The sequence below is a fragment of the Apiotrichum porosum genome (assembly GCF_003942205.1).
Source record: "Apiotrichum porosum strain DSM 27194 chromosome Unknown scaffold_1, whole genome shotgun sequence".
In the NCBI taxonomy this organism is placed as follows: Eukaryota; Fungi; Basidiomycota; class Tremellomycetes; order Trichosporonales; family Trichosporonaceae; genus Apiotrichum; species Apiotrichum porosum.
The window spans coordinates 72,622-99,683 of NW_021167108.1; the positions used below are offsets into that span (position 1 = coordinate 72,622).

Consider the following 27,062-nt stretch of genomic DNA (forward strand, 5'->3'; position numbering starts at 1 on the left):
GCCAGTGGTGGTGGAGAGGGCTGCCGACACGGGACAAATGACGCGCGAGGTGGATTGGCAGCCAGTGGCCGGCCAGGCTGGGCCAAAAGGAGCTGGATAATATTCACGATCGAGAGGCCGTTGCGCTGGAAATGCCCAGGCCCCTCTGCTCCCTGTGTGATCAATACCAGTGCACCGTCCCCTTGTTCTCCCCCCCGTTGCTGAGAGTGGCAACGAGACAGGAGAGGAGTGAAAGGGAGGGTATGTTTGGTGGTGGTGGTGGTGATAATAATGGCAGAATAAATGGGGTAAACGACGAGCCGCAGAATGAATGTGTACCGAAACGCCCCCCGAGATAACAGCATTCTAGAACAGCGGACGGGTGACTGACCAGAACCAACCCCTCCTCTGTTGTAAGATTCCACACCCAATGCTCGTGTCCTCGTTCCCATGCCCAACAGATTGCGACATCCATAACGAAATTGCATAGAGCTCTTCTTCAAATCATCCGCCGGCGCCTAATCATAAAAAACATGTCCACGTCGTCCATCGATGGAGGAAGGAGGGAGGGTTACGCCTCGCGTTTCGTGGGGGGTTGTTTAGATGTTGCGGTTGGTCGAGTTACCCGAGACGGCGTCGCCGATCTTCTGGGTGGTCGACTTCTCCTGCTGGGGCTGGACGGCCGAGGCGACGCCGTCTACGGCAGACTTGATCGAGTCGCCGGCCTGCTCGAGGTACGACTTCTGCGAGTCGGGCTTGACAGCGGCACCGAGCTGGACGGGGAAGGTCAGTGTTTGCACGGAGGGAGGGGAGTATGGGTCGAGTGTGGCGGCGGGTGACTCACCTTGTCGTGGAGGTCCTGGCGGCCAGTGTCAGACATGTTGGTTTGTTTGGGGGGGTTGGGTAGGTGTGGGTAAAAAAGTGGTCTTGTTGAGAGAGAAGAGAGAAGATGTGGTTGATGGGAAGCCGTTTCCGTGCTCGATGGGACGTCTTTTATACACGGAAGTCGAGAGTCGTGTTCGCAAAGCCTAGCAAGGTCCGGCCACGTAAAGTGCCAGCTACACGGATGGTGGTGGGGCGGGTTGTGGCGATGACGACAAAAAGTGGCCATGACGTCAACAACCACCCATCCATTCGGCACTCTCACCCGGCCATCCTCTGCCAGGCAACCGCGGGAGCGGCGGGTTCCACGTCGCAAGCTTTCACGCTCTCGTAGCACCTTTTGGGAACGTTGCTTGCGTGCTCGGACGAAGTGCGTCACAACATGTTCATCTGGGGTCACAACCTTGTTACTGCTACTACTTGATCCCTTCAAAAAAAAAGTCCCCTGGGTTGGAGTCTTAAACTCCCGTGTACCACATCTATCCCGCGAGGGGTGCCTTGTTCAGGCGCTGCACGAGCCCCGCCATGCGTGTCAGGTCGATTGCTGGTCCATCGCTCTCGACCGCAGTTGTCAAGCCATCCAGCATCTGCGTCTCGTCAGCTTTGGCTCGGAGAAGTGACAGGACAAGTGTGGAGCGACGTCATGATTCACGTGCCTCGGACACGGCGCGCGCTCCAACCCTGACGTTTCCGCCGAGTCCGCCGGATGTCCGCCACAAACATGACGTCGTAAACAAGCAACATGACGTCGGGCGGCCACGTCCACTGCATGTACCGCGCGGGGGAGGCAGTCACCGCGCGGGGTGTGGGGCTGGGCAAACAGGAAAACGGCAAGCACGACGGAACGCGTGCGAATGGCCGCGCGTCGCTCACAGCGTGGAAACAACCCATGCGGGAAAGTTGTGCCCACGCTGTGGACTAGTGTCGCCGAGTCCGCATTGAACGGACCGCAGCGGCACGTTGGGTCGTGATAGCCCAGGGCAGAGAAACACGAAGAACGCAGAGAACCCAAAGCCTCCAGAAAGTTACGAGAAACTGGACTCACGTCATCGACCTGGTCTACAGAGACCTTTGCACACAGTGCGATCACTTTGCGGTACTTGAGTGCCCTGTCGGCGCCGTCGCCCTCGAGCTCGGCCGCGCGTTCCTCCAGGAGAGTGGCGACGCGTTCTTCCCACTGAGCGATGCGGCGCAGTTGGACGAGCGAGTCGGGCTCGCCACGAGCGGGCAGTGGGGGCTCGACGGGCGTCTTGAGCGTACCCGCCGCTGTGGGCACTGCTGGCGGCACGAACCCGAACGCAGGGGGCAAGGTCGCCTCGGCCTTGAGTGGTGTACGGCCTGTCCAGTCCATCTCGGGCGCGTCGAGAGCCCGACGCGCGTTCTCGACGCGTTCGGCCTGCTGCTCCAGTGTGGCGAGCTTGGTGCGCGTCAAGTCGACCTGCTGCCTCCTGTCCGCCAGAGACCGTGTTGCGATGCGGACAGACTTTTCCACACCGCCCAGCGCCTCGACGTGCTTTTCCATCTCGGCATCAAAGGCCTTGTTAATGTCCTCGAACAGGGCCGAGATGTCTGAAAGAAAGTTAGCCAGGGTCGAAGAGACAAGGCCGTGACGTGACGGACGAAGAAGGCGTTTCCGGGAGTACAGCCCTGACGCCCGCCTCACCCGCCACCCAGTCCTTTGAACTCACTCTTGAGCACATCTGCACTCCTCCTCTCTGGCCGCTTGACCTCTGCCTTCAAGTTGGCCACCGCAGCATCCTTGGCCGATACAGCAAGAGCCTCGACCTCGATCCCAAAGTCACACGGCCTCAGCCCGAGCTTGTTGGCCTTGGCCTTGTCAGCGCCGGCGTCGAGGAGCAGGTTGACGAGGGGCCTGGACCCGACGCGCGCAGCGACGCTGAGGGCCGTGTCGCCGCGCACGTCTTGCAGGTCGACGAGGTGTTTCAGGCTGATGGGGCTGTCCTGTGGAGCGGGGCTGGGGGCCGAGGCGCCGGCGGCGGCGTTGGCGTTGTTGGTCGAGGTGGCAGTGGTCGGAGTAGCGGCAGCGGCAGCGAGGCCGCGGTCCTTGGTCACCTCCTTTGCGATCCACTCGAGCACTGCGGCCATGTATCCCCTCGCACACGCGATGCGGCCCTTGAGGCCTGCCGAGAGGGCAATGTGGTGGATGACAGAGCCATACGCGTGGTCGAGTGTCCGCACCGTGGTGCCGAGGTGCTGGTCGAGCAGCTGGCTGAACGTGCCGGCCTCGGCGTGGTTGGTGGTCAGAACCGAGCGGATGAGCGGGGTCTCGCCGGAATAGTTGCCGCGGTGGATATCGGCGCCGAGCTCGATGAGCTGGGTGATGATGCTCATCTTGGCCAGCGCACATGCCCAGTGGAGAGCCGTGTGGCCCTGCTCGTCAATAACCATGTCGACGTCCCAGTCTGGCCGCTCTTCTGGACCGAGCTCAAACGCTGTCCGGACATCGACATTGTCCGTCTGAAACAGTGACAAGAGCTGCTGCCTGCGACGGTGAGACGACGAGGATAACCGCGGCTTGAAGGGCTTGGTCGAGAGACGGAAGCCGCCGGGAACTGGTGGACGGTCGCGCGCGAGGTCGTCGTCATCGTCATCCTCGCCGGTACTTGCCTGCGTCTCGGCCTGAGGCATTTCGCCGCCGTCGGCGGTGGTACGCTGGCGCTTCGCTGGTGGCTGAATGTCATCATTGCTAAATGGCGCAGGGACCGTCGAGCCGCCAGTGATCCGGTGCGGCTGGCCGTACGAGTCGACGTAGACGTCGTTCGGAGGTGGGGGCAGACCATGTATGTGATGGCTGCCGTGGCCGTTGATCGCGGCAGGAGGACCGAGGCCCGAAGGCATGTCAATCTGCGCAGCGGGCTCGAGCCTCTGTTGCTGCTGCTGATCCGGGAATCCCATGTGGTGGTGCTGCTGCTGTGGGGGAGGCTGATGGTGGTGTTGCTGCTGCTGCTGGGCATGGTGCTGGTGGATTTGCTGCTGCTGCTGGGCCTGTTGCTGCTGGTGCATCGTCTGGTGGGGCTGGTAGTAGACTGGCGGTCCCTGCATGTGCTGAGGCGGGTAGAGCATCTGCTGCTGCTGCTGTTGCTGGTGCATCATCGGATCGCCCTGGAGAGGCTGTTGCAAGAACTGTGGCGGAGGCGGCGGCGGGACGTTGTACGGCGAGATAAGCTGCCGACCTGCACTTCCAGACCCGGGAATCACCACACCCGTGTTGCCGCCTGGGGTCTTTGCGTTTGGCGTAGCGCTGCCACCACGCATGGGCAGCGCGGGCGGCCCAGAAGGAGGGGGCACAAAGTCAAAGATGGGAGCGAGGAGGTGGAGCACGCCGTACTGCTCGGCGAGAATGCGACCGCGGTCGACAGGAATCCACGTTCCCTGGTACTTTCCATCTGTCGCCAGTCAGCCTCAAAGTCGCTCAGCTGTTCGAAGAAGAGCGCGCGCGGCAGAGGCGCGCACAAACAACTCACATCCTCCTTGAACCTTCTCGTGCGTCTGCGTCTGGACTTTCTTCTCGAGAATCTTGGTGCGCACGCTCTTCGAGATACCGGCCACTTTAAGAATCTGCGTCGCGTTGACCCACGAGTCTGCCATCCGGCGCATGACGGAGATGTTGCGGATCATGGCCTCAAACACGGGGATCTGCGAGTACGCGCTCGCGTACACTTTGACGTTTCCGGCGCCGCCAACGTCGTCTTGCGGGACTTGGCCCGGACGCGCGCCCATGACTGTCTGGAAGACGTTGTGCTGGCTGTGCTGCGGGGTGTGCGTGCGCGAGTGCGTCTGGCTCTGGCTGGGCGGGCGCACCGCGCCGCCAGGAGCGCCTTGTGGAGGCTGCTGCATCATGCCTTGTCGGGGAGTGAGGAGGAGCTGTTGTTGTTGTTGCTGTTGCTGTGGGAGGGACTGGACTACTGAGCGCGGGGTCGGCAGGTCGGGCGAGAGGGCAGGCAGGAGACCCGGCTGTTGTTGCTGGTGTTGTGAAGGGTGCTGGGTCTGGATGTGTTGTGGCATGCCATGTGGCTGCTGCTGGGAAGGTTGGCCGCCGGGATGTCCTGGGTGAGAAGACAGGCCGTGCTGCTGCATCGAGGTCGCGATAGACGAGTGTCAAGAAAGAAGACCTTTTGGAGCAACGTGGGGCCAATGATGTGTGCGTGTGTGTTTGTAGAGTGGAGGGAGGAGAGACAAAGACAAGAGACGAAAGTGACTGTGTGTTGTTAGGGGAAAGGGTGGGGGGGGGGGGGGGCGGAATGAATTGCGACAAGCAACACCAACACCAACCTCGCACGCGTCGACTGTGTGGCTCCCGGGGAACCGGTAGGCAGCTAAAAGGTGGGTAGACGAGTCGATCCAGCGACTGGGCGCGTGGTCACAAAAGATGGCGCGTGGATTCACGCGCTGAGGGGTGGGATGGATGAAGATGAGAGATGGGGGGTGGAGAGGTACGCGTATGTTGACCGCGTTCGGCAAGGGGATGAATGGGGAGAGCAGGGGAGAGGGGAAGGAGGGGTAGGCATATTTGATCCCGTCCCGCGTTGCTGAACGGCACGTGAACCCGGGCGAATTTGGGCCTTTGGGCCTAATGTGGCGGACGACGCGCGACTCAGGTGGCGTCGCTGCCATCAATGTTGTACCTGCAGTGCTTTGGCCCCCCTGCATAACAACCAGCAATATATAATAGCATTGCATTGACAATCCTAACACTAGTCTAATGCAAGGGGACCATAAAAGGAGAGAGAGAGGGAGCGAACACGTCGTGTATACGCGGGCCAGCGCGAAGACGCGTCGGGAGGGAGAGGGGGCGAGTATAAGGAATAAACTCAGGCTACAACGGCTCATGTGGCAGGGATGCCTTAGATGCCACCGTATGCGTCCTCCTCGTCAACGGCGTCCGCAGCGGGCGGGGGTAGACGGGAAGACGATGCGGCAGCGCTGGTGGGCATGCTTGTCACGGGACTAGGGGGGTTTGCGGACCTGGTAGCAAGAGGAGCGGTGTTCGGGGTCGCGGGGAGTGGACGAGGGACGACGGCACGCTGGACCTCGGGCTCGAGAGCAATGTTGCCGCTCTGGGGGGTGGCAACCTCGGGAAGAGGGGTCAAGGGCTGGCCATGGCGATAAGGCTGCGTGCGCATGGCATCGACGTGGGCGCCATTGGGGTCGGGAACACCAGCGGCGCGCGCCACCTCGGTGTACATGCGGCTAGTCTCCTCGTCCTCGTCCTCATCGTTCAGCGCGAGCTGGTGACCCTGAGACGAAGGGACAGCAACCTGCTGGTTGAAGTGGTTCAAGTCGGTAGAGTCGTCGTTGAAAGAAACCGGGTTCATGAGGGGGCTCATGGGCGTGAGCGTCGGGAGGGGGACGGGCTCGGGAAGAGGCGACGAGTGAGAGACGGCAGAGTCGCGAATGCCGGTTTGAGCGGCACCGGCCCACTCGGCATCGTCGACAGCCGTGTGCGGGGTGTAAGGGTCCTGTTCGGCGTACGGGCGCATGAGGCCAACGGGGGCAGGCGCAGCAAGGTGGTCATCGGCGTAGCGGTCGTCGGCGTACATTTCGGCGGCAGCAATGTCGTCGTAGGTGTTGGGAGCCTCGGGGCGGCCAAGAGGGACAGGAGCCGGAACAGGGACGGGGACGGGCATGACGGACGAGGCACCATACTGCTGGCCGGGGCCAACAAGCTGACGAGGGCCCGAGCTAGTCGAGGTGGGCGAGCCACTCTGCAGCTGCTGTTCATGGTAGCCTCCGTCGTCGAAGGGGTTCTGGACGGGAGCAGTCATGGACATGGGAGTGACAGCGCTGCGGTCGTAGCCACCATACTGCTGAGGGTACTGCGAAGGGTACGCTTGCTGGACGGGCGTAGAAACGGCACCCTGCTGGTACGGGTAGGCCTGTTGAGGCTGGGCGGGGTAGTGCTGAGCGGGAGCCGGATAATGTTGAGACGACGGGGAGGGCTGGTCCGGGTACGAGTTGTAGACGTGACCAGCACCGTAACCAGCAAAGTTGTTGTCCACAACGGAGTCGGGGCGAGGAGTGCCGTCCTCGTAGAATGCGTTCTGGCGGGCAATCGCAAGGGCACGGTTGGAACCGCCCATTGGTGCGGCAGCACCGCCGTAATAGTTGTCCTGGGTCTGGGTCGCCGCTGGGCCCTTTTCGTTGGCTGGGAAGGGGGTCACGTCGTCGTTGTCCATCTTGGTCCAGGGCGCAGCGCCGTTGTCATAGTCGCGGGCCTTCATCTTCTTGTAAAGGAACATGCCCACAGTGCCGATAAAGGCGACACCAAGGAGCACGCCAATGACAATTCCCGCAATAGTCCCGCTGGAGACGCCCGACGACGACGCACTGGCCGCAGCGGCCGACGCGGTCGAGCTTGCGCTGTGTGAAGATGTGGACGAAGCGCGCGTCGTCGACGCGGACTGGGTGACAACCTTGACAGTATTCGAAGACGAGTGCGAGGTGACGGTGGTACCTGCTGCCTTTGTGGTGCTTGTCACTGCTGCGGCTGTCGTGGTCGTCACAATGTCATCGGTAGCCGTGTTTCCGACAGCAGTGCCAACCTTGATGACGGCCGAGGTCGTTGCTGCGGCGGCGGCAGGAGTGGTCTGCGCCTTGGTCGAAGCCACGACAGAAGCAACAGTTGTTTGGGCCGCAGCAGCGGTCGTTACGGCTGCGACCTTTGATGTAGCTGCTGCTGCCGCAGATGTTGTCACGACGGCAGCTGCGCTAGTTTTAACTGCAGCGGCTACACTCGTCGCCGTCTTTGCCTGTGGCCTTGTCAGTGGGGTGTCCATGTACGACAACTTACAGCTGCAGCGGCGGCGGCAGCAGCCGACACCGACGACGCCGATTCGGCGGCATGGATGGCGGACAGGGCGGCGGGGTCTATGCTCCCGGCTCGCTTGGCGAGCCCCATGTGCAGGGCAGCACGCGCTTGGTTGTGCATAGTGGATGCTTGTGTGCAGCAGCCGAGGAGGAGGAGATGTCGTTGGAGAGGAGGGAGGGGACGTAAAAAGGCGAGAGGAAAAGGAGGTCTGGGCAGAGAGGCCTAGTCGTCGCGGACGCGTGCAGTGATCGTGGGGGGAGAGGGAGGACGCGACGAGGGTGCCGACGGGGAGGTGTAATGAATGTGGATATGACGGTACCAGCCCGCCAAAAGGAGTGTAGAGAGAGAGAGAGAGAGTAGAGGGAGCGCTGATGGGTGTGGAGACCAGCTGCAAAAGGTGTGTGTGGTGTGTGTGTGTGAGAGAGACAGGAGAGAAGACGACGACCGAGACGACAAGGGAGAGAGCACAAAGACGAGAGACCACACACCCCGCGCGCGCCCACGCCGCGCGCGCCCACCCGTGGAGGCGTTCAGGAGGACCGTGCGTTTTGGAGGCGCGTTGTCTCAGGGACACCAGCTATAGAGACGGGACGCGGCTGGCCCAAACCTGCCAGGGTCGGTTCAGGATTTAGTGGTTGCGTTTGTGCCTGACCAAAGTGGGCCACCGGCACAAGACCCGAGGGACCCGAGGGCCACCTGTTTTGGTGTCCCCATGCATGATCCTTTTGGCGCGACAAGATCCATCACCCACCTTCCCTCCTCCTTTCCCCTTTGGTCTCGCCGCCGTCTCCCGTTTGTGGTGTGTTTTGCATGCATCACGCTGTTTATGCTCTTGAGAGTAGGTGGTACATACTCTTCTCTTCGACCTCGAATGCGGTGCAAGTTTATCATCCACGGATGCACAGGTGCACAAGGAGGGAGCGTCTGGCCAGAATAAAAGCGCAAACGTGGGTGAGAGGGCTGCCCTAGCGCCCCATGGCCGCCCTGCCGCGCGCCCCGTGTGTTTGAGAGCACCAGGCCGCGCTTGCTCGGTCGAGAGCTCTGCTCAGCCCACACGCCCAGGTGCCTCTCTCAGCCTGGGCACAGCTGGCTGCAGCTGGCAGACGTGTCCTTGATTATCCTTGACAGGTAAATATCCTCCATATCCTCCGGGCTCTGATATTCTGAGCCCATTCCTGCGTGGTCCTATACACGGCGCTCGCCGTTGGCCGTTATGGGGCCCTCCCTCGCGCACTCGGTCTGTGCACACCCGTGCGCGCGGCCAACGAACTCGTGTGGCTTCTGGACCGCATCGCCGCCTCGGGAGGCGTGCTACTCTTGTTTGTTGGCTGTGGAATTCGAATGCCAGCACCGAAGCTGCATACCAGCGAGACGGTCTGACAACCTGTGGCCTGTGGCCTGTTGCTTCGGTGTGGGCGACAGCTAACATCGATAGCAGGCACTGGGCCCAAAACCCCTCGTCCCCTTGCTCGTTTTGCACGGAGGAACGTTCGTAACGTTCTCGTTGTCCACTTTAACACTTTGGAGCCAATTGTGGCCATCACCCACTATCCCCCCTCCTAGTGATGATCATCAGCAGCAGGGGGTAAGGTTAACTCGGGCCTCGACCACGTATTGTACAGTTCCCAGTACGTTGTCGCTTCTACCATGGGCAGCCACAGTTGTTGGCCCACCGCGCGCGGACCCACGACAAAAGTCGTGGTATGGTGAGAAGTGTACATCCACAGCATCCACTGTGCGTGCATATGAGACAGCGGAGCCGCTTCGTCTTCTCCTCAGTTGTCGTTCTTCCTTTTGGAGGCCTCCTGGATCATGCTAGATGTTACATGTTAGATGTTAGATGCAGGGAGGGACGCACGAGAGCCCCTCCAGGTGCCACTCGGTGGGCTTGCGGGGAGAAACACACTATGGCTGGTCCCGCATAGCGTTTGACGACCGTGTATGGGTTTTTGGGTCCTTTAACCGAGTATCAATTTGGTACGAGGAGTTGCTCGACCACTTTAATCCGTCTATCCGCCTCGCGTGTTTCACACGGCAGAGTCGTCCTCCTCGACCAGGCAATTATGACGTTCGTTCATTAGACTTTCGGCGACGCGTTTGGTGCGTTTTGCATCTCCACATTGCCACATCAGAGACCGGTTTTACCGGAATACGACTACCGTCGTCGCGTCGTTTGGTCAGTCTCCATTCTGCTGCATCACCATCAGGGTGGGGACGCGAGACCTGTGCATCCATGTTGTACGCGACGTACGCGAAGACAGTCCTCTGCGCCAGGGTTTAGGGAGGAGGAAAGTATTCTGCTCCTTGGGACGGACATTGCCCCGATATGCACACACCTCGCAGACCAGTCCGTCACAGCCAGTAAGCCTCCATTCGGCACTCTCGCCCATGGCCAGAACTGCCGCCTCTGGGTCTACGAACGAGCCAGACACAGCTCAAAGTATGCCATGTCTTCATTTCATGGCAGCCACGACATGCACGACATGTGCATGTGGGCTGAAACACAGGCTGAGGAACTCGGCGTTTGTACCGGGCGAGAGCTCCTGACCACCACCGCGGTGGCCAAAGTCCAGCTTCCTGCCAAGTATGCTAGCAGGCTGAGCGTGGCGCGTGTATACAGTCTGTGCACAGACAGGTGTCAGGTGACATGACGGTACGAGGTGCGATATACCGGGGGAGGGAACAAGACTGCAGTGTTCTTGGCTTCACACACAACGTGCCCTGGGATCCTGCCAAGCTGCAATTCCTCGCATCAGCAAGGAAACAACTGACATTTGACTTGCATACGTTCAGCAGCCTTTGGGCCCCAAAGGTGTCTTTAGGGTGTCACGTTTGATACATACACATGCTCGTCCACACGGCGCCGAGGCTTTGAGGGAAGGATGTCAGTGGATCCGTGGAAGATGAGACTTGCAAGTAACCGAGTGGACACTGGCTGAATTGATCACTACTGCGAGCTGCGCCATTCTGACCGCTGACATTACTACGCTGACTGCACTGGCGCAATGGTGGTCTGTCAGCCTAGATTATCAGTCCCGTTTCAGTCTCAACGTACCGTCAACGAGAAACACACTAGGGGACGCAGTTGCGTGGTCTCGACCGAAATGGTATGCCGTTGTTGGTATGCCGGCCGGCTGCGAAACACACAACCGGTCCTAAAAATATTCTGCTGAGAATAACTGTTGGATAGTTTACTGGTATCTCGGCGAATGATCACCACGCCATTCCTCGAACCTGTGGCTCTGGCGCTGGCAACCCCACCAGCACGCATATACAAACAGCGTATGCGCTGACCCACGCCAATTGGGCACCAATAGCATTCCAGAAATTATAAATGAACCAGCCAGCTGACAGAGAAAAACCGCCACCCGGCCGACGATCGGCTGTCCGGATCAGGTGGCCCCGCCAGCTGCCAGATCCTCCATCCATGCCCGGCGGGTTGACCCATTCAATTGTCTCCGGGCCGCAGGGGGAGTCAGCTCGTGTGGATGGTTATGTCAGGTGGAGTCGACTCGTGTGGATTGTTATGTCAGCGAGGATGAGGGGGCGGTCGGGCTGTCCGAGCCAGTGCGCACCAGTGCTAAGCTGTAGTAGAGGCCATAGTGGATGTGGTTTGTGTATCGCGAGTGTATGTGGAGGCACCAGATTCAGTGCAGACGAGGCAAAAGGGGGACAAGTTGGACACATGCGAATAAGGGACGCACAGCAGTGCCATTCGCTCGTTGCTGGTCGCTGGATCGCTGGGCCGCGAAGAGGGCCTGCAACCACGGAAACGAGAGACGAGCCGGTGATCTGCAGGACCTGACTCGGCACCGATATGCTTGGCCTAGCGCTCATGTGTTCACGCTCTGAACAACAGCGGACAGCCTTCAGGGGATGAGCTGTACGCCTGCTCGGTATCGTCGGCTCCCATCATGGCTCAGACAACATTATCTCAGTGTGGAATTGCCGTAAGCGTTTCCGAAGGGAGTAAGCATAGGCTCACTGCTCGCTATCCTCGTTGGCTGTCCTCCACCACGAGCAAGAGGTGCTCGTCGAGCCGTCCCAACACAAGCGATCCGCCTCGAGCTCATGAACAATGTACCTATTCCTGGTCACCTACTATCACCGCGCTGGGAGCTTCTGACTGGGGAATACGCAGACATTGGTCCCAAGTCGAGACAAGATGCGCCACCCAGTGTGGGAATGGTTTCAAGTCACCTTGCAACCGTTTACGCACACCCGTATCTATCGCTATGCTGATACCCAGCACACCATGGCTGTGTCGCCAAGACGCGCAAGACGTCAGGCGCTGTCGATGGAGGCGAGGAGCAGAAGCACAAGGACAGACAGACCCAAATGACTGCGGATATTGGGACCCAGGAGAGCACCAGCAAAAGGACGTTGTCCAGGCACTGTACCATGCGATGCCGGTGATGACGCGAGCGACGCGGGCCCGACGGCAAACGCAAGCAGAGGAATGTGCGACAAACCTTGATGACGATACAGGAAGCTGGCGCATGTCCGGCGGCTGAGGCCAACGTATCTCGGTGCCGACCCCTCGGCGATGCGTGTACCGGGTTCGAGGATGACATGCACAGCTCGGCTCGGGTGTGTTCGCCGCCGACGTGTTGGGACACGCCGGAAGGGCTTGGCAGCATATGCAGAGGGCGTTTTGAGATGGTATATGTCGAGGTATAAGCTGGACTGATGGGAAGGTGTCTTCAACGCCCGACTACCCAACTTGCACACCACTTGTTCAGAGATCCAAGAGATCCCAGAGATTCAGCAACAGTTCATTGCAGCACTCCTATCCGAACGTCAGCAGCAACAACCATGATCCCTGCACCAATCCACACTCCCGAGGACGCCTCGCCACCACCTTACCCGGGGCTGTCTGGACCATCCTCACGCGGGGGTAGCGTCTCTCGAGCGCCCTCGTATCGCTCGCAGACTTCCATCTCGCTGTCGCGCTCCCCAACCCCACCACGCCACCACTCGGCACCCATTCCCGTCCCGGGCTCCAGCGCAAGTGTACACGCGCGCAGAGTATCCACGGCACCTGACGCGGAGGCCAACGAGGCGCTCGCATGGGCCAAGACCATTCGATGGGCATTCGGGCCAAACTCCCCGCCACGGTACGGCCAGCCAGGCGGCCACATGTCCACCCCCGGCGCCGGGTCGCCACCAACCTTTCCACTGTCACCGCGCAGCTCTCGCCACAGCCACGACGGGCATGAGGGCTCGTACACCCGCGAACGCGAACGCAGCCGCTGGTCTGGGGACCTGAGCGGTATCCTCTCCCGCCATGCAAGCCGCGCAAGCCAGAACAGCCAGACAAGCCAGACAAGCAATCTGTCGACTCTGTCCGAGAACACGCCACGCACTGTCACAGTTACCCCCAGGACACACACCAAGACGCACTGCAATTGCGGTACCCAGACATGCACCGGCACCGCGCGGACGGGCTCCCCCTCCAGGCCGCTGTGTGCTTGTGGCGAGACGCGGTGTCCCGGCGGCGTATTGGCGTCCGGCAGGCCGCTGTAAGCAGTGGAAGGAAGGAAGTAAGGAAGGAATTTGTGCATAAGTAATAATTCGTTGTACCCCCACCACAGTCAAGTCACCCATCATCCAGACCTCGGCACAGTGGCGAGGCTGGCACGTTGTAGCCCCCAAAGCATGTAAACTGCATTGCAACTGGATGAGGGCGTGAGGGTATCGGGTCTGAGGCACGGGAGCAGCCCGTCGCAGGCGACTCCGATGCACGCAGCCCACTACAGGTGACGAAGTGTACAGCCCTGCAATACACGTTGTAGTCCCAATATGATATGTACCCACTGAGGAATGACTGCTAGATCATTTTTGCTGGGACTCCAAGACGAGACATTGATCATCTCTACCTTCTTGCCCAAATTAACCAGTTGCATGAACTAAATACAATGCCCAATAACACAATTCCGAGGACGCTACTCCCCCCTCAGCCTAGGCGCGGTGGTAGGCGTAGTCAAACCCCACCGCCCCCTCCACAAGCTTCATGAACGCGAGCACCTTCTCCTCATCGTACTGCCTGCCCACGAGCTGGATACCGACTGGCAGCCCCGCCATCTTCTCGGAGCTGTACGCCGGGTCGCTGCCGCCATACACGCGCTTCTCGAGAATCCACGACCCTTCACTGCCAGCGGCGTAGTTGGCCGACGCAATGTCCCGCCCGGCATCGACGCGGGTGACGGGGAGGACGCCGACGGTGGAGTCGATGACGTTGAACAGCGACGTGCCGATCGACAGCGGCGAGAGCGTCTCGGTCCGCCCGTGCTCGAGCGCGGGCACGGCCTGCACGGGACACACGAGAAAGTCGAACCCTTGCTCCTCCCATGCCTGGCGGCGGAAGGCAGAGATGTAGTCGTTGCGCTCTGCCGTCCACTTCCAGTACTCGCCCGCGGTCTTGTAGCTGGACGCCGCTAGAGGGTGTCAGCTTAGTGGCAGGTATGGCACAGCTGTTTATACCTACACAGAATGTCGGCAAACTTGGTGTCGCCCAGGACATAGTGGACAAAGTATTGCGCGAGCTTGAGGACAAACTTGGGCACGCTGGTGCCACTGACCACGAGGCGCATCGAGGGCTCCATCGGGTCCTTGCCAATGTTGCTGAGAAGAGACTTGTAGCCCTCCGCAGACGAGAGTGCGACAAAGATCTTGAGTGCTTGGTCGGCTGGACGTCAGTTAGTGCGACGGGGCGGTTCAACTCACGGTTGGGTGGGGACCACGGCACAAGCTCGTGGCCCTCCTTGCGGAGCGCATCAACCGTCTGCTCCACGGCGCGCACGCAGGCCGGACTCGCCTTGACGAGGCCGTCAAACGTCCAGTAGCCGATACGCAGCTTGGTTGGGAGCTTTGGCTCGCGCCAGGGAATAGGAACAATGTTCTGGTCCGCAAAGCGCTTGGCCTCGAGCGCACGGAGGGTTGCGTCGAGCACGGCACGCGACGCATACGTGAGTGCGTCGACGCTCGGGGCCATGGGACCGGTGACAGCCTGAGAGTTAGTGCGGTCAACAGACAAAACTCACGTTGATGCCCTCGAAACCTGGAACACCACCACGCATGCCACCACGAGGCCAGCGGCCGAGAGCAGGCTTGAGACTACAGATGCCAGAGTATCCAGCCGGGATACGGAGCGAGCCGCCAACTTGTACCCGTCAGCGTCTGCCCCCCCCCCCCCCCCCCCCCCTCTCACAGCTACACTCACTGTCTGTGCCCCAACCGAGGGGACTTCCTTGCAGCGCAATCAACGCTCCCTCGCCACCGGAGCTGCCGCCACACGTACGCGTCGACGCGTACGGGTTGGTCGACACGCCAAAGATGGGGTTGGCACACTCAAACGCGAGCAGCGTCTGCGGGATTGCAGTCTTGCAGAAGGGGATACCGCCGGCCTCACGATAGACCTTGACGATGGCAGCCTCGTTCTCGGGTTTCTCGCATGGCTTGAAGCAGTGCGGCGAGCAGCCAATGGAGCTGTCCACGCCGACAATGTTGAACATGTCTTGCAAGGTCAGTCTCTGGGAGGACTGCGGCCTCTGTGCTCACCCTTGAAGCTGCCCGGCAGGCCCCAGAATAGGCCTTCAGCGGCGCCCCCGGCTGCGTAGGCTGCGTCCTTGGCCTTGGCGTCTGCCATGGCTTCGGCAAAGACGACTGGGGGCGTTAGGTGACAAGCCGAGGGATACAGGACGTACTCTCGGTCAGGCAGTTGGTCTTGCGGTGCGCAGCACAGGCGGCACGAGTCTGGCGAGAGCGTAAGCAACACACTCCAGGTCTTGTCTAGCTCACAAACACGGCCATGACGCGCTCGCATGTCCATCCGTCCTTACGAGCCTTGAGGTTGGCCACGATCTCAGATGCACTTCATTTCATGTCAGCTCCCAACTTGCAGTCACGACCCATGCGCACGTCGTGTTGACAACCTCCTCGTCCTCCGGGTGGTCCCTTGCGAAGCCCAACCGCGCCTCCGCTTCAGACACGAGGCGTTCGCGGGTCTCCTGCTTGATGCGCGCCGTCTTTGCTGTGTAGGCATTCACCATGACGTGAGGATGTGAATGAGCGGGTAGTGAGTGAGGGTGAGTGAATGCACAGAGCGAGCCGATGCAGACGACGTTGCTCACGATGCTGGAGTGGGTGGCTTAAGGCGTACGGGTATGGTATGCCGGCCGCAAGATCCGCACAGATCGCGGCCATGAGGAGCGTCATGGAGGGCGCGCGGTCGGAGGTAGCCGGCTTTCCCACGGTCGCCACCGACTCAGTGGCGGCATGGCACTGGAAGAGTTGTCCCATGTTCTAAACTTGACGCTTGTGATGTGATACTGTTCTACATAGCTCCCAGTGTTGGAAGATGTGTCTGGAAGGGTGTGATGAACGGAGAACGGAGTAGGCATGAACACGTCACGCGGGGCACGTTCAAAACAATTGAAAGTGTGATATATGGCCTCGTGGAGCATGTTTGACGGCAAATGGAAGGGTGTTTTGAATACAGACCAAGATACATACAAGACTACTATATATACAGGGGTGTTTTGAATGGGGAAGCATGTTAAGAAAGGAACTTTAGGGGCTCGATACCACCCTCAGTCCCCTTCACCCGCGAAGTCTTCCTGCAACTCGTCGTCGACGGGCAAAATGCTGGCGTCGTGAAATTTCATGGCCGGGTTGTAGGCATCCAAGGCATGCGGGCCCCAGCACAGGTACCTGCGACCAGCCATCTGCTGAGATATAATCAGCTTTGGCCCATACCTGGCAGGAGTTGATGGTCACCTTGACCCAGTTGCTGAAGCCCAGGGCGGGGTCACCCTTTGGCGATACGGTTGGAGTAAAGGGGCTCGCCCTCGCCCTTTGGCTCGACTCTGAACGTCGCCATCTCGCCGTTAGGAACCGGCACGCGGAAGAGTTGGAGACCAAGCCAGACGAGACTCTGCTGCCGCTCTTTCATGCCCACCGGTGGGCACAGCAAGAAGTCTGGGTCGAGAGCCAGGCGCTCAAAGATCTGTTCCTCGATCCGGTCGCGCTGCGCTGATGAGTGACCGTTCGTGATTGTGCTGCACGATTACACACCATGCCTTCGTTCAGACGCAGGCCCACACCTCCGTTTCCCGAGCCATCAGATCAGACCTTGCTCTTGTTGACGATCAGAATCGGGGGGCGTGCTGGATCTGCCAGGTGTTCGGCGATGGCGTTGTCCAGCTCTTTGCGGCGTTTGAGAATGGTCAGGGCTGAATCCTTGGTCACCTTCTTGGCTCGGGCGGTGTTCATAACGGTAATGCTGTTGTCCTTACCAGCCTTGACAAAATCCTCGAGTCTGCGCTGGTTTGACAACACAGTCGCCGGGTGGATGTCAAAGCCCTGGTACTCGCCATCAGCGATGTCGTCGCAGAACAACAGGTTTTCAAGAACCGTCGCGGGCATGGAGACTGCCGTCGTCATCTTTGCTGTTTTGCTGTGGAAATTGTGGTGCCGAGCCGTAATGCAATAGAATGGCAGGGACGAGGAAAGGAAAGAAGTATTGGGGTGGTAACGAAAGTAGCGAGGAGTGACGTTGTATGTATGTTGTTCAGTCCGGATCAGTCCTGTTTGGTTCCAGTGGGTGGCGACCAACGTACCGTATTTAACGATCTAGCGGAATCAAAAAGCCACCCAAATTTGATCCCGAAAGTGGCACTTTGGTGCTGCAACATCCACCTTTCACTTCCTCCTTCCGATGTCAGTGTTTGGGCTTCCAAAGCTCTCTCTACAGCAAATGAATGTACATCGCAGGCTCTAAGGGTGAAGAAGATGTAAGGGAACCCAATTAAAGCTCCTCGTCGGTGAAAACCTCCTCGCCACGCTTGCGACGGGCCATACGGTCCTTCTTGGCCTTGCGGAGGTCGGCGGCAGACTTCTTCTTCTCCTTCTTGGCCTGGGGATGTCAGCAGACGCTCTTTCCGTGGTTCTTTCTGTCTTTTAACACGTACAGAGGCGATAGGGTTGCCCAAGGCGTCGTATTTCACCTCCTCCTCCTCGCCGTCGGCGGCCTTGTCAATGCGAGCACCGGTGCCCTGGCCCTCAACCCAGTTGTGGCCCGAAGCACGGAGGCGACCGTCGGACATGGCCCAGACCTCAGTACAGATGGACTCGGAGAACTCCTGGTTGTGGGTAATGATAAGAACACCACCGTCGAAGGCCTTGAGGGCAGCGATGAGGGCAGCGAGCGACTCGCGGTCGAGGTAGTTGGTGGGCTCGTCAAGACAGATGACGTGGGGACGACGCCAGGTGGCGGCACCAAGGACGACCTTGACCTTCTGGCCACCGGAGAGACCACGCATGGAGTTGTGCGAGACGAACTCGGACTCGAGACCGAAGTCGGCGAAGTGCTTCTCAATCTCGCGACGGACGAGGGGACGCATGAGACCAAGACGCTGGGCCTCACGGGTGTCGAGCTCGATGACCTTCTTCTCGAAGCCACGCGAGACAAGCTCGTCACGCGACAGCCACATGTTCTCGGCCGACGAGAGGCCCTTGAACGAAACCTCGTACTCGTACGACTGCTTGAGCTTCTTACGGGCAACGAGCTCCTCAATGAAGCGCTTGACGCCCTCGATGACGACGACGGCACCCTCGGCCATCTTCTTCTTCTCCTCCTCGGAAAGGACACGGGTAGCCTTGGAAAGCTCCTCGAGGTCCTCACCGGTCTGGTAACGCCAGAGCATGTACTCGAGGGGAGTCGAGTCGAGGTGCTGGTCGATGTGGTGGAAAGCGTGCTGGGCAACGTAACCAATAACGAGGTTAGGGTGCTTCCAGACGGTACCGCCAAGGTTGGGCTCAGTCTCGCCGGTAAGGAGCTTGACAAGAGTGGACTTGCCCGAACCGTTGGGACCAAGGACGGCAACACGCGACGAGAGCGAGACCTGGAGGTTGATGTCCCAAAGCTGCTGCACGGGCGCACCGGGGTACTGGAACGCGACCTGCTTCATCTTGAGGAGCGACTTCTCCTTGGTCTTGACACCGTCGAGAAGAGGGGGGTTGGGGAGGGTGAACTTGTAGTCCTCAGCGACGTCGAGCTGGAAGAAGGCACGGGCCTCGGGGACCATGTCGACGAACTTCTCGAGGTTACCGGGGTAACGCTTGAGCTTGAAGTTGTTGAGGTGGAGAACGTCGGTGATGGTGCGGTTAAGGAAGTCCGAGTCGTGCGAGACCATGATCGAGGTACAGGTGGTGAGCGAGGTGAGGTAGTCGATGAGCCAGGTGACGTTGACGACGTCCAAGTGGTTAGTGGGCTCGTCGAGGAGGAGAATGTCGGCCTTGAACAGGATGGCGCGGGCAAGGGCGAGCTTCATCTTCCAACCACCCGAAAGCGAACCGATCGAGTGCTTCTGCTTGTCGGCGTCGAAGCCGACCGACTCGAGGGTCGAGACGATCTCCTCGGGAGTGGCAAGGAGACGCTTGTCCGCAAGAACCCAGTCGACGATGGAGATGGACTCCTCCGAGCCGTCGATGTCGTGCTGGACGTAGAAGGTACGGACCTGCGAGGGGTCGGGGAAGCCCTCGACCTGGTTGTTGACAATGGCGTTCATGAGGGTCGACTTGCCCGAACCGTTACGGCCAAGGAGACCGTAGCGGTGGCCACGCTTGAGACGGAGGTTGGCGTGGTGGAGCAGGATCTTGGCACCGTAGGCAAGGTTGAACTGCTCAATGTTGCAGAGGTCCTCACCCTCCTCCTCGTCGTCGAACTTGATCTCGTCGGTCGACTCCTCGTCGGCCTTCTTCTGGAGAACCTCACGGACGGCGGGGAAGACGTCGACGCCGGGAAGGGCGACCTGGAGGTAGGCGGGGACGGTAGCCTCCCAGAGGTTCTGCGAGTAGTCGTGGATGTTGACGAGCGAAGCGGCAAGGACACCAGCGTAAGCGATGGCGGGGTTGGCAGCGTCGGCGGTGGGGGCAACCTTCTTGAGCTCGGCAACAAGGTCGGCGGCGAGCTCCTCACCCTGGGCGATGCGGAGAGGGGGGAGGTCCGAACCGTCAGACTCGGCGGGGACCTTACCGATGCGACGGAGGGTGGCAATGGCGCGCATGGCGACCGAGCGGGCCTCGGGGTCGGCAATGGTGTCGGCGGTCTTGATAAGACGGGGGAGGAGCTCGGGAAGGAAGGGACGGACGGTGTACTCCGAGTCGACGAGCTTCGACATGTTGTCGGAAATGACCGAAACCTTACGCTTGGTAGCAGTAAGACGCTCGTCAAGACCACGGATGAGGAGGGGGGCAATCAGACTGATGGTCGGCGAGGTGACCTCGGAAACGAAAGTAGTAGCAGAGAGAAGAGTAATAGTCTTAGGAACCTCCTCGACGGGGTTGATCAGAGCCTTCTGGAGAGCGGGGATGAACTTCTTAATGTCTACGGGTGTTAGTGTGGGTTTTCAGACGACTTGTCCGGTATCACGTGTGTACGCACCAGGGTTCTCGCAAAGGGCACAGGTCGTCTTGAGGACGTCCTTCGAGAGCTTCTGGACCTCCTTCTTGGTGTCGTGGACCGAGCCGGCAAGGACGGGGACAATGGCGGGGGTCTGGAGGGCCATCTGGGCAGGAGCCGAGGTGATGAGCTGCTGGATAACCTCAAGGGCACCGAGCTTGGCGGTGTGCTTGCCGCCCGAAACAACAGTCTCGAGGAGAGCGGGGAGGATGACGGGGGTACCGGCGGCGTTCATGGCCTGGGCAACGGCCTTGGTGGCGGCGACGGCAGCCTCACGGGGACCCTTCTCCTTGTCACCGAAGGTGGTAAGGAGGGTGGCGAAGAGGCCGTTGGGGGCAGCCGAGATGACGTAGGGCTCGAGCTTCTGGCCGGCACCGTTCTCGATGAGGACCGAGACCGAAGCGGCAGCGGCCTCACGGGCGGCGACGTCCTTCTTGGACTGGAGAGCCTGGAATTTGTTAGCAAATGACTCGCGCTATGCATTCTACGGCCGGTCACGGTCGCACAGCATGCCCGGAATGCATTCCAGGTTGCCATGGTTCCCATGAACATGGCCTATAGGCGCCTCGAGCGACCCAAGTGACAGGAGAGAGGAGACGGGAAACGCAGGTGCACGCGTTGATGGTTGCCACAAGCGGGAGCAAAAAATTGTGCACACCAGCCACACTGGCACCGTCCACGACTGCAGGGAGAGGCCCCACCGGTCACACAGTACGGTTCCGCGGCTGACTTCTGCCTGGACACTGGGGCAAGTCGTGTTCTGCTCACCTTGATAGCGGCGTCAACGTAGCCGATGGAGCCAAGGAACTCGACGGGCTCGGCCTTGACGGCGGCGGCAAGGGCGAGCTGGGCCTCGTCACGGGCGGCCTGGTCAGCGACGAAGAGGGTGGCAACGTCGAAGGCACCGGCCTTGGCGGCGGGGGTAGCGGCGGTAGCGGAGGGGGCCATCATGGAGAATCTGCGCAAGCTTGTCAGCGCGCTGTGTTGCCGCTGGGTTTTTTTGTCGTTATCGGGCGACAATTGGTGGACGCACCTAGGAAGGGGGGAGTAGGTCTTCTAGTTTTTTTTTATCGGCTTTTTTCAGAGGGATTTTCTCTGGGACGCAAGAGCTCCGTTTTAAAGAGAGGTAGTGTGCGGGGTCCTCTAAGAGGCGAGAGGGGGAGGAGGTTGGAGGGGGGGAGAGAGAGGGGAGGAGAGAGAGGGGGGATTGATGAGACGAGATGTGATGGGGTGGGGCTTAAAAAGTTGCCTCTACGCCAGTCGGTCCAGCGGCAGGCGGACGATTTGGCCCCTTCAGGGAGCAAATTTATGCCTCCGCTCATAGGCGGGCGGGCCCAAGTGCCCATATGTTTTACAAACCGGCGTCCTGCCGTTCGGTCGAGAGGCCGTGTCACCTTTACGGGGTCTGTGACGCTGTGCGTGTCGCTGGGCCGCTGGGCCGCTCTCTCTGGCGTGCGTGCGTGCCCACACCCCCCTTCAGGCCCGAAGGTCCGATGCCGCCGCCAACTGCTCGTGCCGCCGTATTTCCCCGCCATGTGGCACTCCCCACGGTCCTACAGGCGGTGCCCACACACCCGGTCTTATCCGGAGACCCCGTGGGTTTCCTATGACGGACCGCGGCCGTGCAAGTAGTAAAAGTAGTGGACTCATTTCCGTCCGAACACACACCCAACGACCGTGGGCACACACACCCCAGCGTACACAACTAGGGCGACACAGGCTTTGGGCCCAGCATGGGGACACACATCCCCCTGCCCCCAACCGATTTAGAGTCGTGTGTGCTGTTAGTCGTCTCTATGCAAACACAACGCAAACACTCTCGGGCGTCGGGAGGGTTGCACAGCTGCGGCCTTGGTGGACGGAGACTGCGGTACTGCAGGAAGAGCACTCGCCGTGACTAGCCGTCCGCAACCTTCCGGATCTTGGCCCACCACACTAGAGTGCATTCTGTCTGTGTCGGCTCGAGTGCCGACCTTACTCCACAAAAGCCGCATCCCGGCCCTCGGCGGATACGCCGCTGCGGTCATGTCGTCTTGCATGCCGCTCTGTGCGTCATAGAATTGAGTACCCTTTGCGCAAGAACAGCTGTGCGCGAAGTGGAACATGACGTCGGGTGGCAAAATGGCTCCTGCGATGGCGGATGGCAGTCGCGTATGGCGTGTGTGCATGCGCTGTGTGTGTGCACAATCACCCCGTTTCATGTCACCTGTGTGTTCTCGACAATGTGTGCGTTGTGCAGAAGCACACACAAACAGGCAGTCTCCTAGATCGGTTTCGCAGTTGTCGTTGTTTGCAAACTTACCCCGCGGAATGTCCCAAGCGGATGTCGCTTTAACCGGCTGGTTGTTTGGACGCGTTTCGATGCCTGTGTCATGAAGACTGGACCGGGGATCAAGGCAACTCTTGATGACCTCTCTGGATCTTGGCCTCTGTTTGCAGCTGGTCGCGTCGCTGGTGTGCCGTTGTCGCCATATGGGGATCGTCCTGGCGGGTAACCACCCACTTGAAGGAACGTGCAGAATTTCACTCCGGCTATGGTCATCAGCAACGCCCATCGCTTACTGTGACACCGCCCGATGTCGGTTCCACTGGAAGCGATAGAGATCGTCCAGTTTAGCGATGTACTCTGTTATGGCGGTGTCGGTGGGGGCGCTGTTGACGCGTTCATGAGAGCCGTGGGCGGTAAGATAGGACAGGTCAAGTCAGCTTCCGCTCCTGGTGTCGGAGAGGACGGGGCGCGGGCGCTAGGGTCGAGAACGAAGCGGCCTTTCAGCATGGCGTTCACAGAAGAGGAATGGGATGGTGTAGTGAACGTAGTGAAAGGAAGACGCAGCTGAACGCCGACGAGAGAAGGCTGGAACTTGGATGGCATTGCGAGGTGCGAGCGCCCGTTTCCCTGACCTGGCGATCCAGCGATCCTGCCGTGTGGCGAGGTCTCCCCACCTGACATCTTCTTCACCGTTAGACCTGGCGACCTGCATACATTTATTTGCTGTAGAGTGAGCCTAGAGCGACCTTTGAAAGGTCAGGACACTGACATCAGCTGGAGGAAGTGGAAATGGATGCTGCAGCATGAGATGCAACACGCGGCTTGGGAGCGTGGCGAGTGGCACAAGCCAGGCTGCGCGCAGAGCTTGGGGCGGTTGATGGTTCTACCATGGTGCAACCCACCCAGTACTCCTTGTCGCCAGTATCTCCAACTCGTCCCTGTGTTGTCATGAACTGATATCTGTAAGGCCACGAAGGATGAATGGACATACATCTTCTTTTGACACTCATCCCAAGAAAGGATGGAGCTCATCTTCTATAAAGATTTCCTTGGATGTACATTCAGATACACACGATGTTCAGTAGTTGGTTGGAACGGGGTTGATCGGGGAGCACAAACAAGCGCGGCTGCACAGATGGGTAACATGGAACCATGTATGTGCATAGGAAAGGTGTGGGGGTTTACGGGGAGACTACGTCTGCAGAGGAGTACGTGTCGTGGGCAGTGGTGTAAGGTATGATACAGGAGTGGTTGCGGGGTCTATGTGGCATTTTGTTTGCACTGAAGAAGTGTTCGGGGTGGCATCGGGCCATGGAGTGGACGGACAGAGGGGCCAGAGGTAAGATACAGAGGCCAAGATTCGTCATACTCTTCGTCGTCTGATGTTGCGCTTTGGGTGATGACCTGTGATCCCCTCCTTTTGCGTGTGGCTTTCGGTTTCGAGGTCAGCTCGGAAACCCTCATGACACCTGTCTGTACTTTCCGTCGCAACTGAGCCTGTCCACAATAAACGATTCATGGAAGCTCTGCGTGAACCAGGTTTTCGTGGAACACTGGGTTGTGGGTGCATACAGGAGAAGGGTAAATGGCGGGGAATGATATATGTAATAGCACACGAGGACATAGCAAATGTGGTGGCGATGAGGCCGCAGGCCAAGGCAGACACAATAGCCTACGAGCTCCTCCGGTCTTTCATGATCTCTTTGGCGATCTGGACCATGTTGGCCAGAATTACATCTGGGCGGTTGGCGTGGGCGACCGTGACGGCGTGCATCGGCATACCCTGCAACTGCAGGTAGAGGAGGCACGGCCACGGAAGTCGTCGTACAGGCATGTGTGGTTGTCGATCTTCCCCTTGTAAACGTCGAAAAACGTGTGGTCGAGATGATCCCACACGCCCAGTCGAAGACGGCCGCAAGCGATTCCAACAACGGTGGAGATGGCGGCACGGGTGCCATCTGGGAAGGTCGAGGCCAGGATTTGCGCCCAAGCGTCTTTGTCGTCTTCGGCGGGGAGGAGTGCGTCCGGCATACGGCACGTTATTTCCTCGACAATACGGATGCTATCGGCAGCCTCGGGGCAGGAGATGTACTGCTCCCAACCCCATGCGTCAAGGAGGTTTACATTGCACCCTCCACGGTCCCGGTCGGTGAGGCCCAGGGCAGAGATGAGAAAGTGCTCGACCGCATGTCGCGCCTTGTAAGGTGCGAGGGGTCCTCCGTCGTTGGTGTTGAAGACCAGAAAAGTGTCCCAGTCACGTTGGTTGCCGCCGCACACTGTCGCGTCAGCTTAGACATGAAAGCATGTCACTCACGATCGCGTTCTGCGCTGATGCGCAGGTTAACTGCGGGCTGGTTACTCCTATGGCCGTTGGCCGTGTCTACACGCCGGGCAACGTTGATCGAGAAACCTGCGTATCCAGTCGACGTCTTTGGGCGCGTCAGTACATCTCGTGTCTTGCCGTGTTGTCCACTTACTTTAGGGTCCGTCACCAGAACAGCGAGATCTCCGGTGCGTTCGAACAGATCGATGGCGTCTCTGTCGACCCATGGGCGTGTGGCAATGAAGTACACGCCGTCCATGTCGTGGTCGGTGGCGTCCATGCCCAGACAAGGGATGTGCCTCAATGTCGCAAGGTCGTATCCTTCGCGCATCCTACACGTCAGTAAAAAACGCAAACTGGTGTTACACTGTCACTCACGCTTTCAATGTGGCCTTCAACACCTTATGGTTGCCGATCTCACTGGACACGAAGAAGGGAACCAGCATGCCTTGGACCTTGGGGCCACAGCGCAGGTGAACCCACTGATACACTTCTGTGCCAAGGGCACTCGTGAATGGCCAGGACGGGACCATCAGGCCGTCCCCCCAGGTATAGACGGAGACGCCGTCCAGGAGTGCCGTCTGCATCATGTATGTGAGTATGAGCACGCCAAACGTTGAAACAAACCTCCGCGTCAGTAAACACACTCGTTCCGCCACCCACGTCCACGAGTCTTGATTCTCTCTCGCCATTGGTCGCACGTGCAATGTAGTCATCTCAAGGGTTGGATACCGGGTCGGTGAGTCGGTCTTCAGACGTAAAGTACTCGTCGTCCATCACGCGCATGGCGTCATCGCTCAGTTGAGGGGGCTGCCCAACTTGCGCGGAACCTTGGGGCCGGGTTTGGCCTGCAAATTTGCGCGTGTCGTCGCTCACTGTGGGGGTCACGATCAAACCCTCAACCTTGGAGATGATGCGGAGAAGGTTGGCCCCGGTAGTGGGCTGTACGAGACGTTGACGATTGATAAAGGCGAGTTGCTGGTGGTTGTAGGCGTACTTGCCCTCATTCTGGGCCATCGCCGCCAACTACAAACCTTCGCGCGACTGTTGCGGGTTTCCAAATCTCAACTCCCTTGGCTATGGAGAAGGTAAGTACATGTTGCGGAGACCGTACTGCGCGACACTCACAAGGCGGACGATGTTCTTGAGAGCGTAAGCGGGGTGGTTGCTCCTGTTCGGGTCTTTGAAGGTCGAGGGGTGCGGCAGGTCGCGGTATATAGATGAGTTGTTGTCGCTGCTGCCCACGCCGTGCTCGTCTGACATCCCAGCGTGTACCACAACATTCCGCGTCGCCAACGAGGCACGCCATTCCACGACGAGGAATGGTGGTTCCAAGTGTGGCCGCAGCTCGGCGCCGTCCTCATTGAACTGCAAGCAGGAACTCGGCATATCCTCGCCCCAACTGGCCTAACACAGATTAGCTTGCGTATGCAGGGGAGGCAAAAACAGACGACGGTTGGCTCCATTACTCACAACCTCGAGCAGTCGGCAAAGTGCTGGTCCGAGCTTGCTGTTCGTTGGGGGCAACGAAAAGCACAGCACAAGCTTGGGGTCCTCCGGGTGAGGGCCTGATGGGACCACGACGCGGAGGTTGTTGAGGAGCTCAACCGCACGGCCGATGCAGTTGCCGTTGGGCAGCTGCGTCTGCCGGTGCGCTTGGGCAAACTTATCGACGGAAGCTTCGAGCATGTCGGCTCGCTGTTGTCAGCGTTGGTCGCCGAACAAACTACTCACAGTCGCAAAGGGGATTGGCAGGGGTGAAGGCCACTCGTCCAGGCTCCAGGTCCACGACATCGTTGCCGGGATGGGCATGCCACGCGGCACCATGTCCTCAGCCTCATCGTGCGCGCTGGCAAACTGCGCAGCGGCGATGCACATGTTGGGCGAGATGTACATGGTGCCTTCCTTGAAGGCGGCGCGGGAGAGGAACAGACTTGTACTGGACGATTACCTGGTGGAAAAGTCCGTCGTACAAACACAGCTGCCTCCTGTCCTTGGGCCCCACAACGACGGTGTGTCCGGCCGTGGAGTCAGGCGAGCGAAACTTCACGCCTTGCACGAGGAGCATTGGACCAAACAAGTTGCCGGCGGAGCGGAGGACGGAAACGCAGGTGTCGATGGTGACAGCATGCTCCAGTAGGCCGTGGTGAGGGGGAAGGGAAGGGGTTTTGCCACGAGTGGCCATGGTGGTCGGGCCTTGTCGCCAGACATCGTGTAGTGGGAGGTGCACGTAATGCACAAGGTCAACGCGACGCTGGGATGTCAGTGTGGCACGCTAGGCGGCAACTCAGCCTCCACAGTTCGCCATGTTGCTCAG

The 27,062-nt window shown here is 59.6% G+C and overlaps 9 protein-coding genes across 9 annotated transcripts; 1 reads left to right on the forward strand and 8 right to left on the reverse strand.

Moving 5' to 3' along the window:
- Positions 1 to 578: 578 nt before the first annotated feature.
- On the reverse strand, positions 579 to 859 carry EHS24_000029 (uncharacterized protein; the record flags this gene model as incomplete). Its single annotated transcript, XM_028615872.1, has 2 exons — positions 579 to 752; positions 824 to 859. 2 exons carry the CDS (start codon positions 857 to 859, stop codon positions 579 to 581), a joined length of 210 nt encoding a protein of 69 aa, XP_028479729.1.
- Positions 860 to 1,340: 481 nt separating this feature from the next.
- On the reverse strand, positions 1,341 to 4,959 carry SWI6 (transcriptional regulator swi6; the record flags this gene model as incomplete). Its single annotated transcript, XM_028615873.1, has 4 exons — positions 1,341 to 1,448; positions 1,907 to 2,430; positions 2,550 to 4,268; positions 4,347 to 4,959. The coding sequence occupies 4 exons, from the start codon at positions 4,957 to 4,959 to the stop codon at positions 1,341 to 1,343; spliced, it is 2,964 nt and encodes a 987-aa protein (XP_028479730.1).
- Positions 4,960 to 5,726: 767 nt separating this feature from the next.
- Positions 5,727 to 7,810, reverse strand: EHS24_000031 (uncharacterized protein; the record flags this gene model as incomplete). The annotated part of the gene is made up of 2 exons (XM_028615874.1): positions 5,727 to 7,631; positions 7,673 to 7,810. The coding sequence occupies 2 exons, from the start codon at positions 7,808 to 7,810 to the stop codon at positions 5,727 to 5,729; spliced, it is 2,043 nt and encodes a 680-aa protein (XP_028479731.1).
- Positions 7,811 to 12,505: 4,695 nt separating this feature from the next.
- On the forward strand, positions 12,506 to 13,216 carry EHS24_000032 (uncharacterized protein; the record flags this gene model as incomplete). Its single annotated transcript, XM_028615875.1, has 1 exon — positions 12,506 to 13,216. One exon carries the CDS (start codon positions 12,506 to 12,508, stop codon positions 13,214 to 13,216), a length of 711 nt encoding a protein of 236 aa, XP_028479732.1.
- A 435-nt stretch (positions 13,217 to 13,651) lies between these two features.
- Positions 13,652 to 15,991, reverse strand: EHS24_000033 (uncharacterized protein; the record flags this gene model as incomplete). Its single annotated transcript, XM_028615876.1, has 10 exons — positions 13,652 to 14,127; positions 14,178 to 14,378; positions 14,417 to 14,699; positions 14,734 to 14,852; positions 14,913 to 15,206; positions 15,251 to 15,355; positions 15,397 to 15,445; positions 15,491 to 15,563; positions 15,611 to 15,722; positions 15,823 to 15,991. 10 exons carry the CDS (start codon positions 15,989 to 15,991, stop codon positions 13,652 to 13,654), a joined length of 1,881 nt encoding a protein of 626 aa, XP_028479733.1.
- Positions 15,992 to 16,499: 508 nt separating this feature from the next.
- EHS24_000034 (uncharacterized protein) lies at positions 16,500 to 17,134 on the reverse strand (the record flags this gene model as incomplete). Its single annotated transcript, XM_028615877.1, has 2 exons — positions 16,500 to 16,718; positions 16,823 to 17,134. The coding sequence occupies 2 exons, from the start codon at positions 17,132 to 17,134 to the stop codon at positions 16,500 to 16,502; spliced, it is 531 nt and encodes a 176-aa protein (XP_028479734.1).
- A 364-nt stretch (positions 17,135 to 17,498) lies between these two features.
- TEF3 (translational elongation factor EF-1 alpha) lies at positions 17,499 to 21,101 on the reverse strand (the record flags this gene model as incomplete). Its single annotated transcript, XM_028615878.1, has 4 exons — positions 17,499 to 17,606; positions 17,662 to 20,078; positions 20,136 to 20,601; positions 20,922 to 21,101. 4 exons carry the CDS (start codon positions 21,099 to 21,101, stop codon positions 17,499 to 17,501), a joined length of 3,171 nt encoding a protein of 1,056 aa, XP_028479735.1.
- A 3,052-nt stretch (positions 21,102 to 24,153) lies between these two features.
- EHS24_000036 (uncharacterized protein) lies at positions 24,154 to 25,332 on the reverse strand (the record flags this gene model as incomplete). The annotated part of the gene is made up of 5 exons (XM_028615879.1): positions 24,154 to 24,159; positions 24,205 to 24,698; positions 24,737 to 24,851; positions 24,900 to 25,077; positions 25,124 to 25,332. 5 exons carry the CDS (start codon positions 25,330 to 25,332, stop codon positions 24,154 to 24,156), a joined length of 1,002 nt encoding a protein of 333 aa, XP_028479736.1.
- Positions 25,333 to 25,462: 130 nt separating this feature from the next.
- Positions 25,463 to 26,930, reverse strand: EHS24_000037 (uncharacterized protein; the record flags this gene model as incomplete). Its single annotated transcript, XM_028615880.1, has 5 exons — positions 25,463 to 25,771; positions 25,874 to 26,152; positions 26,219 to 26,443; positions 26,480 to 26,684; positions 26,719 to 26,930. 5 exons carry the CDS (start codon positions 26,928 to 26,930, stop codon positions 25,463 to 25,465), a joined length of 1,230 nt encoding a protein of 409 aa, XP_028479737.1.
- Between the last annotated feature and the right edge of the window lie 132 nt (positions 26,931 to 27,062).